The sequence below is a fragment of the Triticum urartu genome, chromosome 7 (assembly GCF_003073215.2).
Source record: "Triticum urartu cultivar G1812 chromosome 7, Tu2.1, whole genome shotgun sequence".
NCBI lineage: Eukaryota > Viridiplantae > Streptophyta > Magnoliopsida > Poales > Poaceae > Triticum > Triticum urartu.
In genome coordinates, this window is record NC_053028.1 from 74,094,576 (window position 1) to 74,107,572 (window position 12,997).

The 12,997-nt window shown below is 43.8% G+C and overlaps 2 protein-coding genes across 2 annotated transcripts; both read right to left on the reverse strand.

Annotated features, from left to right (window-relative positions):
• Positions 1-1,165: 1,165 nt before the first annotated feature.
• On the reverse strand, positions 1,166-3,178 carry LOC125519976 (GDSL esterase/lipase At4g01130-like). Its single transcript, XM_048684753.1, has 5 exons — positions 2,703-3,178; positions 2,382-2,594; positions 2,147-2,298; positions 1,761-2,031; positions 1,166-1,638 (listed from the first exon to the last, which is right to left on the reverse strand). Exons 1-5 carry the CDS (start codon positions 3,043-3,045, stop codon positions 1,382-1,384), a joined length of 1,236 nt encoding a protein of 411 aa, XP_048540710.1. The 5' UTR covers positions 3,046-3,178; the 3' UTR covers positions 1,166-1,381.
• A 153-nt stretch (positions 3,179-3,331) lies between these two features.
• Positions 3,332-10,950, reverse strand: LOC125519977 (proline-rich receptor-like protein kinase PERK10). The gene is made up of 5 exons (XM_048684754.1): positions 10,596-10,950; positions 9,938-9,984; positions 8,678-8,896; positions 7,505-7,606; positions 3,332-3,694 (listed from the first exon to the last, which is right to left on the reverse strand). The coding sequence occupies exons 1-5, from the start codon at positions 10,813-10,815 to the stop codon at positions 3,563-3,565; spliced, it is 720 nt and encodes a 239-aa protein (XP_048540711.1). The 5' UTR covers positions 10,816-10,950; the 3' UTR covers positions 3,332-3,562.
• Between the last annotated feature and the right edge of the window lie 2,047 nt (positions 10,951-12,997).

Below are 12,997 nucleotides of genomic sequence, written 5' to 3' on the forward strand. Positions count from 1 at the left end.
GTGTCCCATGGGTGTTGTGATTTTGCTGGCGTGGTCTGTTATTTTTGTTTGGTTGCTGTGCGATTCAGGTTTTTTTTGCACGTTTCTACAGGGATTTGGTGAATCTAATTATGCCTTCTGCTCTGTTCGATATGATTCTGAATTATAGTTGGGTTGGTTGATGTGGACTAGCTGAAGGTGAAGTGGCTACATGTTATGTGATTCTAAAATATGTGTTTGTTAGTTCAAATTTGCAAAGAATGTGATCTATTTCATCTGCATTTCCTAGATCTTGTTAATCAAGTTCTGTGATTGGATGCTATGTTTGGCCAATGATTTCATCCTGGGAATGATTATTGTCCCATGGGTTTGGTGATTTTGCTGGGGTGCTCTGTTATTCTTCATTTGTTGCTGTGTGATTCAGTTTTCTTGCACCTTTTGCGCACACTTGTACAGGGATTTGGTGAATTCATTTGGGCTTTCGGCTCTGTTTGATGTGATTCCGAACTATGGTTGGGTTGGTTGATGTGGATTAGCTGAGCGAGGTGGCGATGTGTGATGTGATTCTGAATTATGCGTCTGTCTGCTAGTTGGAAATTTGCAATGGATGTGGTCGGTCTACTTTATCTCCATTTCTCAGATCTTGTTAACAAGTCATGTGCTTGGATGCTATGTTTGGCGAATGACATCATCCTGTGAATGATTCTTGTGCTGGAATTTTTCTGGCTGTGATTGTTCATCTTGTGGATTAGATATCATAGTTGACAATTACAGTAGAGACTGCAATATTTTTCTTTGATCCTTTCAGTACTATCCATTTAATCTAACAGGTTAACAATATATAGTGGCACATTTGTTTGATGTGATTCTGAATTATAGTTGGGTTGGTTGATGTGGACTATCTGAAGGTGAAGCGGCTACATCTGACGTGATTCTGAATTATGTGTCGTCTGCTAGTTCGAAACTTGCAATGGATGTGGTCTACTTTATCTCCATTTCTCAGATCTTATTAATTAAGTTCTGTGCTTGATGTTATGTTTGGTGAATGATATCATGCTGGGGATGATTCTTGTGCTGGAGTTTTTATGGTTGTGATTGTTCATGTCTTCAAGATGATTCTTGTGCGTCAGAAATCTGCAGTTGATAACTACAGTAGAGACTACATTTTTTTTGTCTAATCTTTCAGTACTACAAGTAGTGGTGCATTATAGCAGAAACAAGTCTATAACAGGACACACTTACTATGACGCTCTTATTTTCTGTATCATTCTACACATCTTTTAACTGACAGAATGAGTAATTTGGTGTCTGACTGAACTTGCGCTGTTATCTGACAGCGGGATAACTTGGTTTGAGCAAGCAGTATCTCTGAGTAAACTTATGCTGTGATCAGGCTATGGGGTCATGGCTGGCAAAGTTTTGAAAGACCGGAAGGTGGATATGAGTAGGCGCCACTCATCACTGCAGACGCTATGATATTGTTTGCAGCTTCGGTGGCATGAATTCCATCCCAGCTCACGTAGTTCTGCGGGTCTCCGCAGGCCGTCGCACTTGCGATGTTGCCCTTCACAACCTTGCTGGTGCCACAGTACAGATCTGGGCTAAAATTGTAAGCTCCACCGCCGCATCCGCAGCACGCCTTGGTCCCATACTTGAGCCCTGAAATAACCACAAAACCAGTTTAAGTAGTACTCGATGCTTGTAATTTCAGATATGGCCTGAGCACCAAACCGATTCATGTACTCGTTGGATGGCAGAAAAAGATTTGAGCGAAAGCTCACCATGATCTTCTGGATGCCTGAACAGCTCGAGCATGACGGAATATTTGTTGACGTACACGATCGACGCACCCTGCAGCGTCTTCCTAACCTTGGCCAAGCTGTTGTTCAGCAGCTCATTGTAGTAGACAACCGCGCTATTGTAACTTGTCATGCAGCCATACTCATCCAGATCATGGCTGCCATGTGGAAGCTCCGCGAGAAAAGCCGGGTAGCACCCGATCGGTGCCATGTTGAACACCATGAATTTGCGAGCCCTGATGCTGTACAAGTCCTGCAAATAGTTGAGCAGGTGCCACACATGATGGAGTCCACCAGATTTGCCAATTATTTCGATCATTTCAAGTTGTACTAACCACCATTTCTAGTTTTCTACTGCAGAAAATTACCTGCATCGTCTGTGAGATCTGGCTGATAACCGAAGGAAGCGTTCGCTTGACACGCTCGATGCCCTGGGACGCCAGGTTGGAGGTGAAATCATTCTGGCCGATGTCGATCGTGTAGAGAGAATCGCGGAGAACACCGGGCGGGGGAAGCTGGCCTGAAATTCAATCGAAACGATCAGTCTCTGATGGAGCTGTAAAACTCAGAGAATTCAGACCGTGTTTTGTTTGCTATTTTTACCACTGGCGTCATCGGAGGCGATGGCTCTGCTGCTGAGCTCCTTCATCTGCCGGAGCTGGATGGCGAGGGAGAAGGGGCTGATGCCGGTGACGAAGAGCGACGTGTTGGGCGGCAGCGCCGTCGAGGCGAGGGTGGCGAAGTTGGCGCCGTGCCGGAAGTCGGAGCCGACGGACTGCAGGTAGGGGCTCAGCAGCGGCAGCCCCATGGCCTGAGCTGATCAGTGATCAAACCAACACAACAGTACGACACCACTTTTCTCTCGTCAGAATCAATCAAACCACTGCGTCATCGATAGAACGGCGATTAGTGGCAGGCACCTACTTATGAAGTCGATGACGAGGCGGCCGAAGTAGGTGACGCCGAACGGGGGCGGCTGCGCCAGGAAGGCGGCCCAGAAGCCGCCCGTGTCGGAGTTGGAGTCGCCGAAGTTGAACACGGCCGGGAACCTGCACCGCCACCCCTCGTCGGCCGTGCCGCCGATGCAGCAGCAGCACAGCACAGCCGGCAGGAGCAGCTGCCACGCCGACGCTGTCCTCATCTCGGGGAGCAAAACCACGTGCGAGCGAGCACACAGCGGCGTTGTCGTGTTGGGCGTGGCCAAGCTTGCCATGCTTATACAGCGGTGCTGGGGCTGGAGGCCGTACTGATCGAGTTCAATCTGCATTTCGTCACTGTAGATATATATCACCACATAAGCTGTATGTTATATATCTCCAGTTCTCCACAGATACTATTTGCTTGTCTCTCGCTTGGCCCGTGCTGGGCATATGGTTAGGCCAAAGGCGATTCGATGGTGCAGTTCTGCTTTGGAAGCGCGTCGCTGCACGAACAAGCTAAATGGACACATACATACATGACACATGTAGCCCTGGGTCCTAACATTTCGTTGGAGCTGCACGGTGGGCAGCCGATGACAAACTACACGCAGACAAGAAGTTCCAGACGAGATCTTCACAGCAACGCATACACACATAACTGAAATAACGTACTGTGTAGAAAGACTGTGACACGCCAATCTTGGCCGTCGGGCTGATGCGCCACACCCGCAGCTGACAGACACACTGAACCGCTCCAGACTCCATTACAAGTTACAGGTAGTACAGTGTAGGCATAATGTTGGCTAGACTAGAGGCGGGACCTGTCTCACTGTACATATGCGGAGACGAGAATCACGGGCAATGTTATGTCGTGCTGAGCAGGTGCTGGATAACCTTGTCGGGGTCGTTGTCGTGCATCGCCAGCAGCTCGGGGACGTTACGCGAGGTGAACCCCATCTCGTGGAGGGCGTTGTAGGCTTTCACAAACTCCTTCACCTGCGCCACAAGGTAAACAAACCACACAGTCCAGGTTTATGCTTTGCCACCATAACCGAAAATGAAACGTCAGGACAAAATTGTACACGCATACAGAAGATAAAAGGGCTGAAGCACACATGCGCACTGTTGATTGAATGAATGATGGACATAACACAAATGCACACTATTGTTCCACTACTAAGTGACTGTTGTTCGTTAAACTGTGTGATTTACAGCTGTAGCCAGAACGGGAAGTATTCTGCTCATTATTTTATAACTGTCCACGTCAATTTTTTTGGTAAGAGGATTTCTAAGTAGGCAAGCATTTTCTCCCATAGAGACAACTATTACAACAAGTTTTAACTTAGACTGGATAGAACGACAAGCACAGTGCAGTTCTCCAATCGATTAGTGTGTGGCACTGGGGCGCGCGCACACACACACACACAGAGAGAGAAATGGACCAAATCTATAATACCTAAATAGTTCATCCCCACTATCTTATTTCTCTTCACATGAAGCCCGTCCACATCAGCAAGCATGCCACGTCATCACCTCAGTGCGTTCCGTTACCAGCATCAGCAAGCATGCCATGTCGTCCCCTCAGTGTGTTCCATAACCAGCGACAACAAGTACATAACCGACGAATACCAGCCATCTCGCCGTTTCCAGCCGTAAACCACTGACCCTCCCCTATGCGAACGAAAATAAAATGATCGACCACCATCTCCGCCAGAAAAAGACGAGAGGACCAACACACACATATGGACCCCACCGCTACCCTGCAGCCTAGGCGCGCCCATCTTGGGCCACCTCCATGCGCGACGAGTCCCGCGCCCCCCGTCGGCGTCAAGCCTCTCCAGCACATGCAGATCCGCCCACCTGCACGTGAGGATGGAGGCTTGGCTCCTGTTAACCCCAATTGGAGCCTCTTCTCTCTGCCATGCCCGTCCTCAACGTCCCACGGTGCCGTTGGCCTCCTGAAGGTGCTGTCACAAACGTGCCTAACCTGTCTCTACCTACAGTCGATGGTAACCAAAGTAGGGGCTCAGTATTTAATTAGCCTCACATTCACCCTTCAATTTTGTTTATGGATCTGGGGCAGTGAGGGATTGGAAACAGATTATATGTAGATGTGTTACTTTGTTATTGTAGCTGTGCTGATGTTGTTGCCTGTAAGATGTACTATGGTTTTCCCTTCCGCATAAGTGCAAAACTTGGTTAGCTGGCTTGTGTGATGTTGAGGCCAACAGTATTAGGAAGAGTTTCAGAAAGAATAAGCTAGCACAATGTCATCTTGGCTTGCATCCATTCCATTGATTACGAGTCGAGGGACTAGTCGAGACTAGTCGCTAGACTAGTCTATGAGTCGCATTCTGGGTGTCGACTAGAAATCTCGTGTAGACTAGTTCGCCGAGTCAAAGGAGTCGAAGGACTAGTCGTAGACTAGTCTAGACTAGTCGTGCACCTTGAGTCTTTCGACTCATTTTTATTTTTATTTTTTAGGGATTGGGAGGGGATAAGTGAGCCAGACATCCTCCCCCTTTCCCTCCATTGCTTATGCTCTTCATGGATCTGCACTCCTCTGCTCTGGCCCTTTCCCTCCATTGCTTCTGCTCTCCCTAGATCTGCCCTACGGTCTCCCTCTGCTGCCTTCTGGCTACTGGATCCGCTTGTCCCTCAGGTTGCAGTAAGCAAGCAAGCATACTAGCAAAGTAATTTCTCCCTTCTCTTCTTCCCTTCTTTGATTCAATTTTTACCCCCTGCCCTCTTCCTTATTTCGTTTTGTTTGCTTCAGTTTCAAGATCCTTAGGTCTGAAGTGCAATGTCTATGCCGGAAATATCTCAAGTATTGTATTCAGCAGCAGCAGCTCAGGCCAATGAGCAATATGATCCATCGAAGGATCCTGCAAGAAGCCAACTAGGAGCAAGGATCCAAAATGGAAATATGCTTACTGGCCTAATCTGCAGGACAAATTGACGCTCTAATGATCTTTTTATAGTATATATTACATATTTATACTAGGTTTTAGTAATTGATTACTGCAAGTTGTGAACTACAGTACCATGTCGACTAGTCCAGCAGTAGTCTAGGCTACAAATTAATGCGTGTGAAACTATGAAGAATTCCCCACAAAGGTAAGTGTTGTAATGTTTTATGCAGTTTCTCCAAGTGTTGTAGCATTGCGGTTAATTCAGTGAGTATGTCAGTTACTATTGTGTCCTTCCAGCTACTTTTTCCTGTATGTATGTTTTATTCATCAGAAATTAAGCAATTTCCTATGGTATCACTACAGTGGAGCAGAAAACCTGAGGAGTATCTTCCAAGAGTACAAACAAACTAACCCAAATCGTAACAATTCTGAAACTGAATTGTTTAACTATTGTCCCTCCAACCTCATAATATGCCCTTCTCTCCAAAATTTAACCTAATAGTTTCTATGCCTTTGTTTTGCATTGCTTTGTGTTCTATTATTGGATCAATAATTTATAGGTACAATAGTGTGTGTTTTGTGATCTTAACCAAATGCATATTGCTTCACTTGGAAATATATTCTGAATTGGTTGAGCCTACCTTTTCCTAAAAAGGTAGGGTTTCATTTTCTTTATTTCGATAGGCATTTGTACTGAAGATTTAAATCAACAAGTAGTGACATTCCTTATTGATTTATATGTGGATTTATCCAGTCAAGCAGGGATTGAATTTTAATTCTTTCGTGCGAACTCAGAAAGAGGGTAAAAATGAGATGAAATATGATCACATGTTTTTTTACACCCAAGAATTTGGCATGTTTTTTTTTCATTAGAAGAAAGTTAGAAACACCATGTTACTTTCCTAGATTTTCTGCAATTTTTCTGCAGACTAGGCCTCTCTTAGCTCTTGATGGTTACTTCACACATCAAAGACCTGGTAAAGTGGCCCATCCATTTGATTATCTAATCTTGATGCATTATTTTTGTTTTTTTCTCTAATGGTCTATTATTTGCACATTGTTTTGTCAGCAAAGCTAAACTACCATTTTTTGTCTCAAGTGTGAACCCTCTTTACCCAAAAAGTTACTGATAGCATTTTTTTTGTTTCATATGGAATCCATCTAATATTTCTGGCAGCATGCAGACTGAATTGGAGGGCGAGAACATACTTGGTATGCTAAGTTTTTTTTTTGTCATTTGAGGGCTTCATGTCACGTCTATGTTATTCAATTTTGATGTTTCTGATTGTACTTTAGAAAGAACATTTAGTGATTGCCATTTTTTTCATATACATGAACAGAATATCGATAAATGTAACACTCATTTTATTGTTATGTAATTCAGGAAATCTGTAAATGTGTGATATCGAAATGTGGCCAAGATTGTAACATCTTCTGTGAACATCTAACTGGTTGAGATGATATTACGAAATTGAAACCTTTTAGCCTAACCTCAGGTATGAATAGGAAACATTAAGTTATTATAAGTTACCTTTTGTTAGGTAATTTGATTTTTTTCCCCTTAATGGTCGAAACACCATTTGATGTGCTGATAACGCATACATGACACTTCCACATAAGTACATTATTTGCTATCACATGTATATAATATAGTTGGTATTTGTTTCCTTGCAAATTAATTGCATAAATTCCTGCCGCAACACGCAGGGTATCGTCTAGTTAACTGTAAAATGTAACAGCCATCAGCTGTTTGTACCTATGTGATTGGCCACAATGAAAGATAGTATTGGTTCACCGATACAGTCACATAATACAGCAAAGCATTGGTTTTTTGTAATTGACGATGATGAAAGAAAGTATTGCTAAAGGACAAGATAAAAGAGAAAGATCATGCCTTTGTTGGGTTATCTCCATAATTTAGCACAGCAAATGAAACAGCTTCACGTCCAAGCCCCATAGACATATACTTCTCCACAAGTGGATCTCCTGGGGTAGCCTGAAAAAGGGACAAAACAGAAAGAAAAACAAGTATTCAGAGATACTTTATTACACTAAAGACTTTAATGAATATACCCAACTGTTATAAACATCTGGCATGCAACCCTAGACACCCGAGTGAACAAAGGTCGATAGTATGCCGAGACATAGTCTATGCCAACAACCCTGACGGTCTAAACACATCGCCGGAGATGGATCCAAGAAGACCACGTCTAACTAAGGACGAGAGATGAATCATGTGGAATGACACAGCTAAGTTAGGGATGCAAAGGAGGTGAGGAACCTCGAGCGGAGTCATAAAATAGACTATAGAGAAATGTGCTAATATCTGCAACATCAAATTTATATACTACAAAAATATATTTATGATGAATCTAATGAAACTTATTTCGTGTAATAGATTTTCATATATTATTTTATAAACTTGGTCAAACTTAAAGAAGTTTGACTTAGGACAAAGCTAGGACTTAGAATAATTTGGAACAGAGGGAGTATAACCAATCTTTTTATTTAATTTTTAATATAAGTAGCAGAACCTTGGTAGCAAGCTGTCAACGGATAGCACGGACTTCAGTACATAACTTAAGGGTGTGGGCTTAACAACATAATTTTCTTGCAATGCTCTAAGTAGGCAAGCCTTTTCTGCCATAGAGACAACTATTTCAACAAGTTCGAACTTAGAATGGATAGAACAACAAGCACATACATAGGCCTGAGGCTAAACTAGCTTAACCAGTATACCCTCATGATTTTCTTGCAATTTTGAAGGTATATTTAAATGGATTTTCAGTCATAGGCCATGGCAGCCCCAGGCGAGTCTCTGCCCCTGCTTAAGGTTAAAAGTGGCATCGAGTTTGAGCTAATAGAAAATCCAAGCAAAAAGCAACTATGTACATGAGAAAGTGGATTCAAGTTGGGTCTAACAGAAAAGGGTATAAAATGAACCAACATAATAGGTGTTGCTAGACCAGACTGCAAAGATTGTTGTAATTACAATACATGATTTCACCATATTAATGTACTACTGCTTTGGCAGAGAGGGATGGGGCAAGTGAGAGATATTGTTTACCATAGAAGTAGTGGATGTTGAGTGTCTTGGCCCTCTTGGCGGCTGTGGTTGTTGTTGTTGTTGTGGTGGTGGTGGTGGTGGTGGCGTCTGCCTTTCAATTACAAACTTCCCCCAGTTGGGGTTTTCCTTCTCTGCCTCCGCAAGAATCTTTCTTTCATACTCAAAATCGAAGTTAAAGGTGCTGCGGGGAACTTCTACCATCTGTGGTGCCAACTGAGGCTGAAAACATAACACTAATTAAAAGGGTGCTAATTATCCAAACGCTGTGAGGGGAAGGGTAAATAAAAAGCAGCACAGCCTTGCATAAGCATACACGTTTGCAGAATGGTGGGATGCTTCTCTAGAAAATGAACAGAATAGGATGAGTTTTCAGGGAACCCACAAAACTGGTGAAGCATGCTCTCATACATTTCAACCCATACTATTAACTATCACACCAACATTTTAGGATCAAAGTCTGAAATAGTTACAACAGCAATAGGATGAGTTCTTCTACTGTGAACCATAACAAGACTATTTCCATGTATTCCTTACTCCTTAGACACTTCCATTCAGACATATGTTGCATCCAGTGTTTAGATATGCCATCATCAGTATGGAACAAGCTACACCATCTATTTTTCAGTTAGTCTGCTAAGGATGGAATGGTCCATCAGGAGAACCTGACATGCCCCTGCAAACTTAACAAAACCTCCTCGCTGTCTATTATATGTGGGTCCAGACCCACATGGCACAGAGAACCTAGGATAAAAAGGATAAACCACTAAAACTAATCAGCGGTGCTTAAGATCACCAAGGGCACTAATTGACAGCTAAAGCTGTCTCCTCGCTGACCGTATGATGCTAAGTTGCTAACAATAACTCGTTTGTACATTTCTAGCACATACCCATGCACTAAATGAGGACAGAAACAGACATTTAGAACAATTAGTTATTAGCTAAAATGTCTTGCTTGAATGCATCACAATTTATTCACTACTCCAAGGAGTACTATTTCTCACAATCCCAAGGAGAATAACTGGCAACAGAAAACAAAACACTTATGGTAGTATGTTGATGTCCAGCCAATGCACAGAAGTTAAAGGCACCCATTTAACTACGAAACAGCATTTTTTTGGAGCAACACTCTTAACACTGGAGAATGAAAACTGAACTCAGTCATTACTCATTAATACAACTTTTTTGGTAGCAAAGTAGATTGACAGCTCTTGCATAAGAGAACAGGAAAGTAGTGATTGTATAATAAATCATATAACTTACAGGAGGGGTTATCCGATATTCTGGCTTTATAACAACTTGTATGCCCACTGCAGCGAAACAATGAATTACGTTAGTAACCATGAACTGTTCTCAATAACAGTACAGAAGGGCACAATATTGGGCAGTTTGTTAGTCTGGCATGGTAGCAACAGTAAAATATATACAAGCAGGCACTCCCTTCTCTGTATACCAATTCAAAGTCCAACCAATGTCTCACAATATTTTTCAATTTTCAGCATGACCCCCTTCTTCGCGAGGAAGCATGCTCTGACAAGCTAAGTTAAGTTACACATGTAATGGCCAAATTGGGGGAAATTACTAGCTAAACAAGTTTAAGCGCACACACATGCTGGCTACAAGAGAAATGATAGGGTTAAAAGATCAACAAACAAACTCGTGTAAAACTGCCTCAGTTTCAGGTCTAGATTGTTCAATTCCACTTTCCACTCACGGGCTCTTAAATCAGAACTCAACTAAGAGATCCGCTAATCTAACGCGCACGAAACCACTCTCAGTTCGATCGAACGAAAGATCTAGCGAGCCCTACTCGATACAGCACGGAGCACCCGGGTTCTCGGATACCGAACAGCCCACCAACCAGGGCACCAATCGGCCGTATGGCATCCAAGCAGTACAGAGTGAAGGGAGAGGGGATTACTCGATGTGGAGGACGACGACGAGGAGGGAGCGGGGGGCGGGGCAGCGGGGGACGAGGGAGCTGCGGTGGCGTGGAGGTACGGCGCGGGCCGCTGCGGCGGTGGGCCGGCGGCGCCGTGGGTGGGCTGGCCGACGCGCGGGTAGAGGGACGAGCCGCCCCCGCCCCCGCCGGCTCCGCCGTACGAGCCGGAGCCCGACCGGCTGCGGAATTCGTAGTCCATCGGCGCCGGCGCGGGGGTGGCGGTGGTGGTGGGGTCGACGGGCGATCGGTCGGCGGAACGCGGTTTGGACTTTGGAGGGCTAGCGATGGAGCGGAGTCGTGTTCGTCTTCGTCGGGGAAGAAAGAAAGTGTACACGGAATTACGGCTCCCCTAGAAAAAAAACTATACACGGACCCAGGCGCGCGGTGCTGACGGTAAAGGGCGGCTCATCAAGGGCCGGCCCTTCGCGCACTCGGCCCCAAGCAAAGCGCGACGTTTCTCTTGCCCCGATGGGCTGTGCGGGCCACCGGTCAAGGGGCCGTAGCGAGCCCATAACATATGAAAAAAAAAACCATTAAAAAACAGATAGAAAAAACCATTGCTTTTTCTGGGCATGGCATTATGAGCGGACGGGACTATTCCCGGTTCAGTTTGCATACCGTACTAGATCATCGTTGGCGCGCGTTGCCGCACCCGTCTTTTTAATACGGAATGTTAGGTATTGATGCAATGTTGTGTAGGTATTTTATTTGAAAGTTAACTATATGTAATTATGTACAATTTTATTTTATCTAAAGTTATAGTAGTTGTAGTATACATATTATTGTGATTTTTTGCGCACTTGTAGCATAAGATGTTCATTATAATAGACCAAATGCCATTTGCAGGAGGCTAGTATTTTTCTCTCAAGATCATGCATGTCAAGATCCTCTTGGCCTTTAGGCCTACAGTGGACACTCCACTTGGCTCGCTAGATGATGTTTTTTTTAGATCACCACTTTGCCCATAGAAATTGGACTTGAAATATCTACTCCCTCCGTCTGAAAAAACTTGTCCCAACCTAGTCTTTCAAATGGATGTACCTAGTGCTAACTTGGTGCTAGATACATTCATTTGAGGGACAAGCTTTTTCGGACGGAAGGAGTACTATTTTTACGACAGGTGAGTAAAAGAATGGCTAACTGCAAACAAGAAGATAACAAAATATCAGAACTGATTTGCAATGTGCTATGGAGACACTGATATTCAGTTAAAAAAAGAAAAAACATCGACATTAATAGAGAAGCTGATGTGCAAAAGAAAAACAGAGAAAGTGCAGACCATTATTGTGCAAAACGTTCATGTACAAAGTAACAAAAGACTGCTGGCTGCTGGCAAGTGTTGTAGACACACTTAAAATAAAGACCAAATTGTACGACAACACAAAACAATGTTCGTTCTTTGTGACAAAAAAGAGCTCAACACATGGTGTCTCACAACTATTACATTATTACCCGAGGGAAAATCTTATAAGCATTTTTCTTATGTTTCTCAAGCACCAAATCTAAAAGTAGCAAGGGACATGACAAAAGAAGCTCAATCTAATCATCCAACCTCGTGAAGCAGCAATCCCTCCTCTTTAGAATGATGAATACAATTTGACCTGTTAGAAAGGTCCAACGTGCGTGATGAACTTCTCCAGCTCCGGCTCCTTCCTCATATACATCTTGACGACGTCTTGGAGGTTGGTGTGTGGCTTGTAGTTCCCAAAGAAGGCACCTTTCAAGTTCTTGCCATTGGGGAAGTTCATCAGGTGGATATTGAATGCCACCTCCTTGTGTGGACACCCACCAGCCTACCGTTGGACCAGCTTGGTTCTCCTACTGGTTTGATAACCTTGGTCTCATCACTGAGAAATACCTATCATTGTTGTGCTGCATCATCCCTTCCTCTTTGGAGAAATACCGACGTAGTTCTAGCAGACATCACGAACCACAGTTGAAGCTTTAGCATGTTTCTTTATTCTAATAGGGAAAGGTGGTTTCTCAATATAAGAAGTAGGAATAACAGGATCACCATTATAAGTAATAGTTTCTTCTTCAACTTTAATATGTTCCACTACTTTTACTCCAATGGGAGGATGACATTTAAACCACTTATCTTTAGGGAGATCAACATGAGTAGCAAATGATTCACAGAAAGAAGTTACTATCTCAGAGTCAAGTCCATATTTAGTGCTAAATTCACGAAAAGCATCGGTATCTGTCGGTGTCAAAACCGACCGATCTCGGGTAGGGGTCCCGAACCGTGCATCTGAGGATCGAAGGTAATAGGAGGCAGGGGACATGATGTTTACCCAGGTTTGGGCCCTCTTAATGGAGGTAATACCCTACTTCCTGCTTGATTGACTTTGATGAGTATAGGGGATACAAGAGTTGATCTA

What these genes read in the sequence shown, in the direction of transcription:
- LOC125519977 (XM_048684754.1), bottom strand. Translation starts at nt 10,815, where the DNA reads ATGGACTACGAATTCCGCAGCCGGTCGGGCTCCGGCTCGTACGGCGGA. An exon ending in GTCGTCGTCCTCCACATCGA is followed by an intron (nt 9,985 to 10,595) that starts GTAATCCCCTCT and finishes GTTTCGCTGCAG; the next exon opens with TGGGCATACAAGTTGTTATA. An exon ending in ATGGAGATAACCCAACAAAG is followed by an intron (nt 3,695 to 7,504) that starts GCATGATCTTTC and finishes CTTGTGGCGCAG; the next exon opens with GTGAAGGAGTTTGTGAAAGC.
- LOC125519976 (XM_048684753.1), bottom strand. Translation starts at nt 3,045, where the DNA reads ATGCAGATTGAACTCGATCAGTACGGCCTCCAGCCCCAGCACCGCTGT. An exon ending in AGATCTCACAGACGATGCAG is followed by an intron (nt 2,032 to 2,146) that starts GTAATTTTCTGC and finishes AACTATTTGCAG; the next exon opens with GACTTGTACAGCATCAGGGC. An exon ending in CAGGCATCCAGAAGATCATG is followed by an intron (nt 1,639 to 1,760) that starts GTGAGCTTTCGC and finishes TGGTTATTTCAG; the next exon opens with GGCTCAAGTATGGGACCAAG.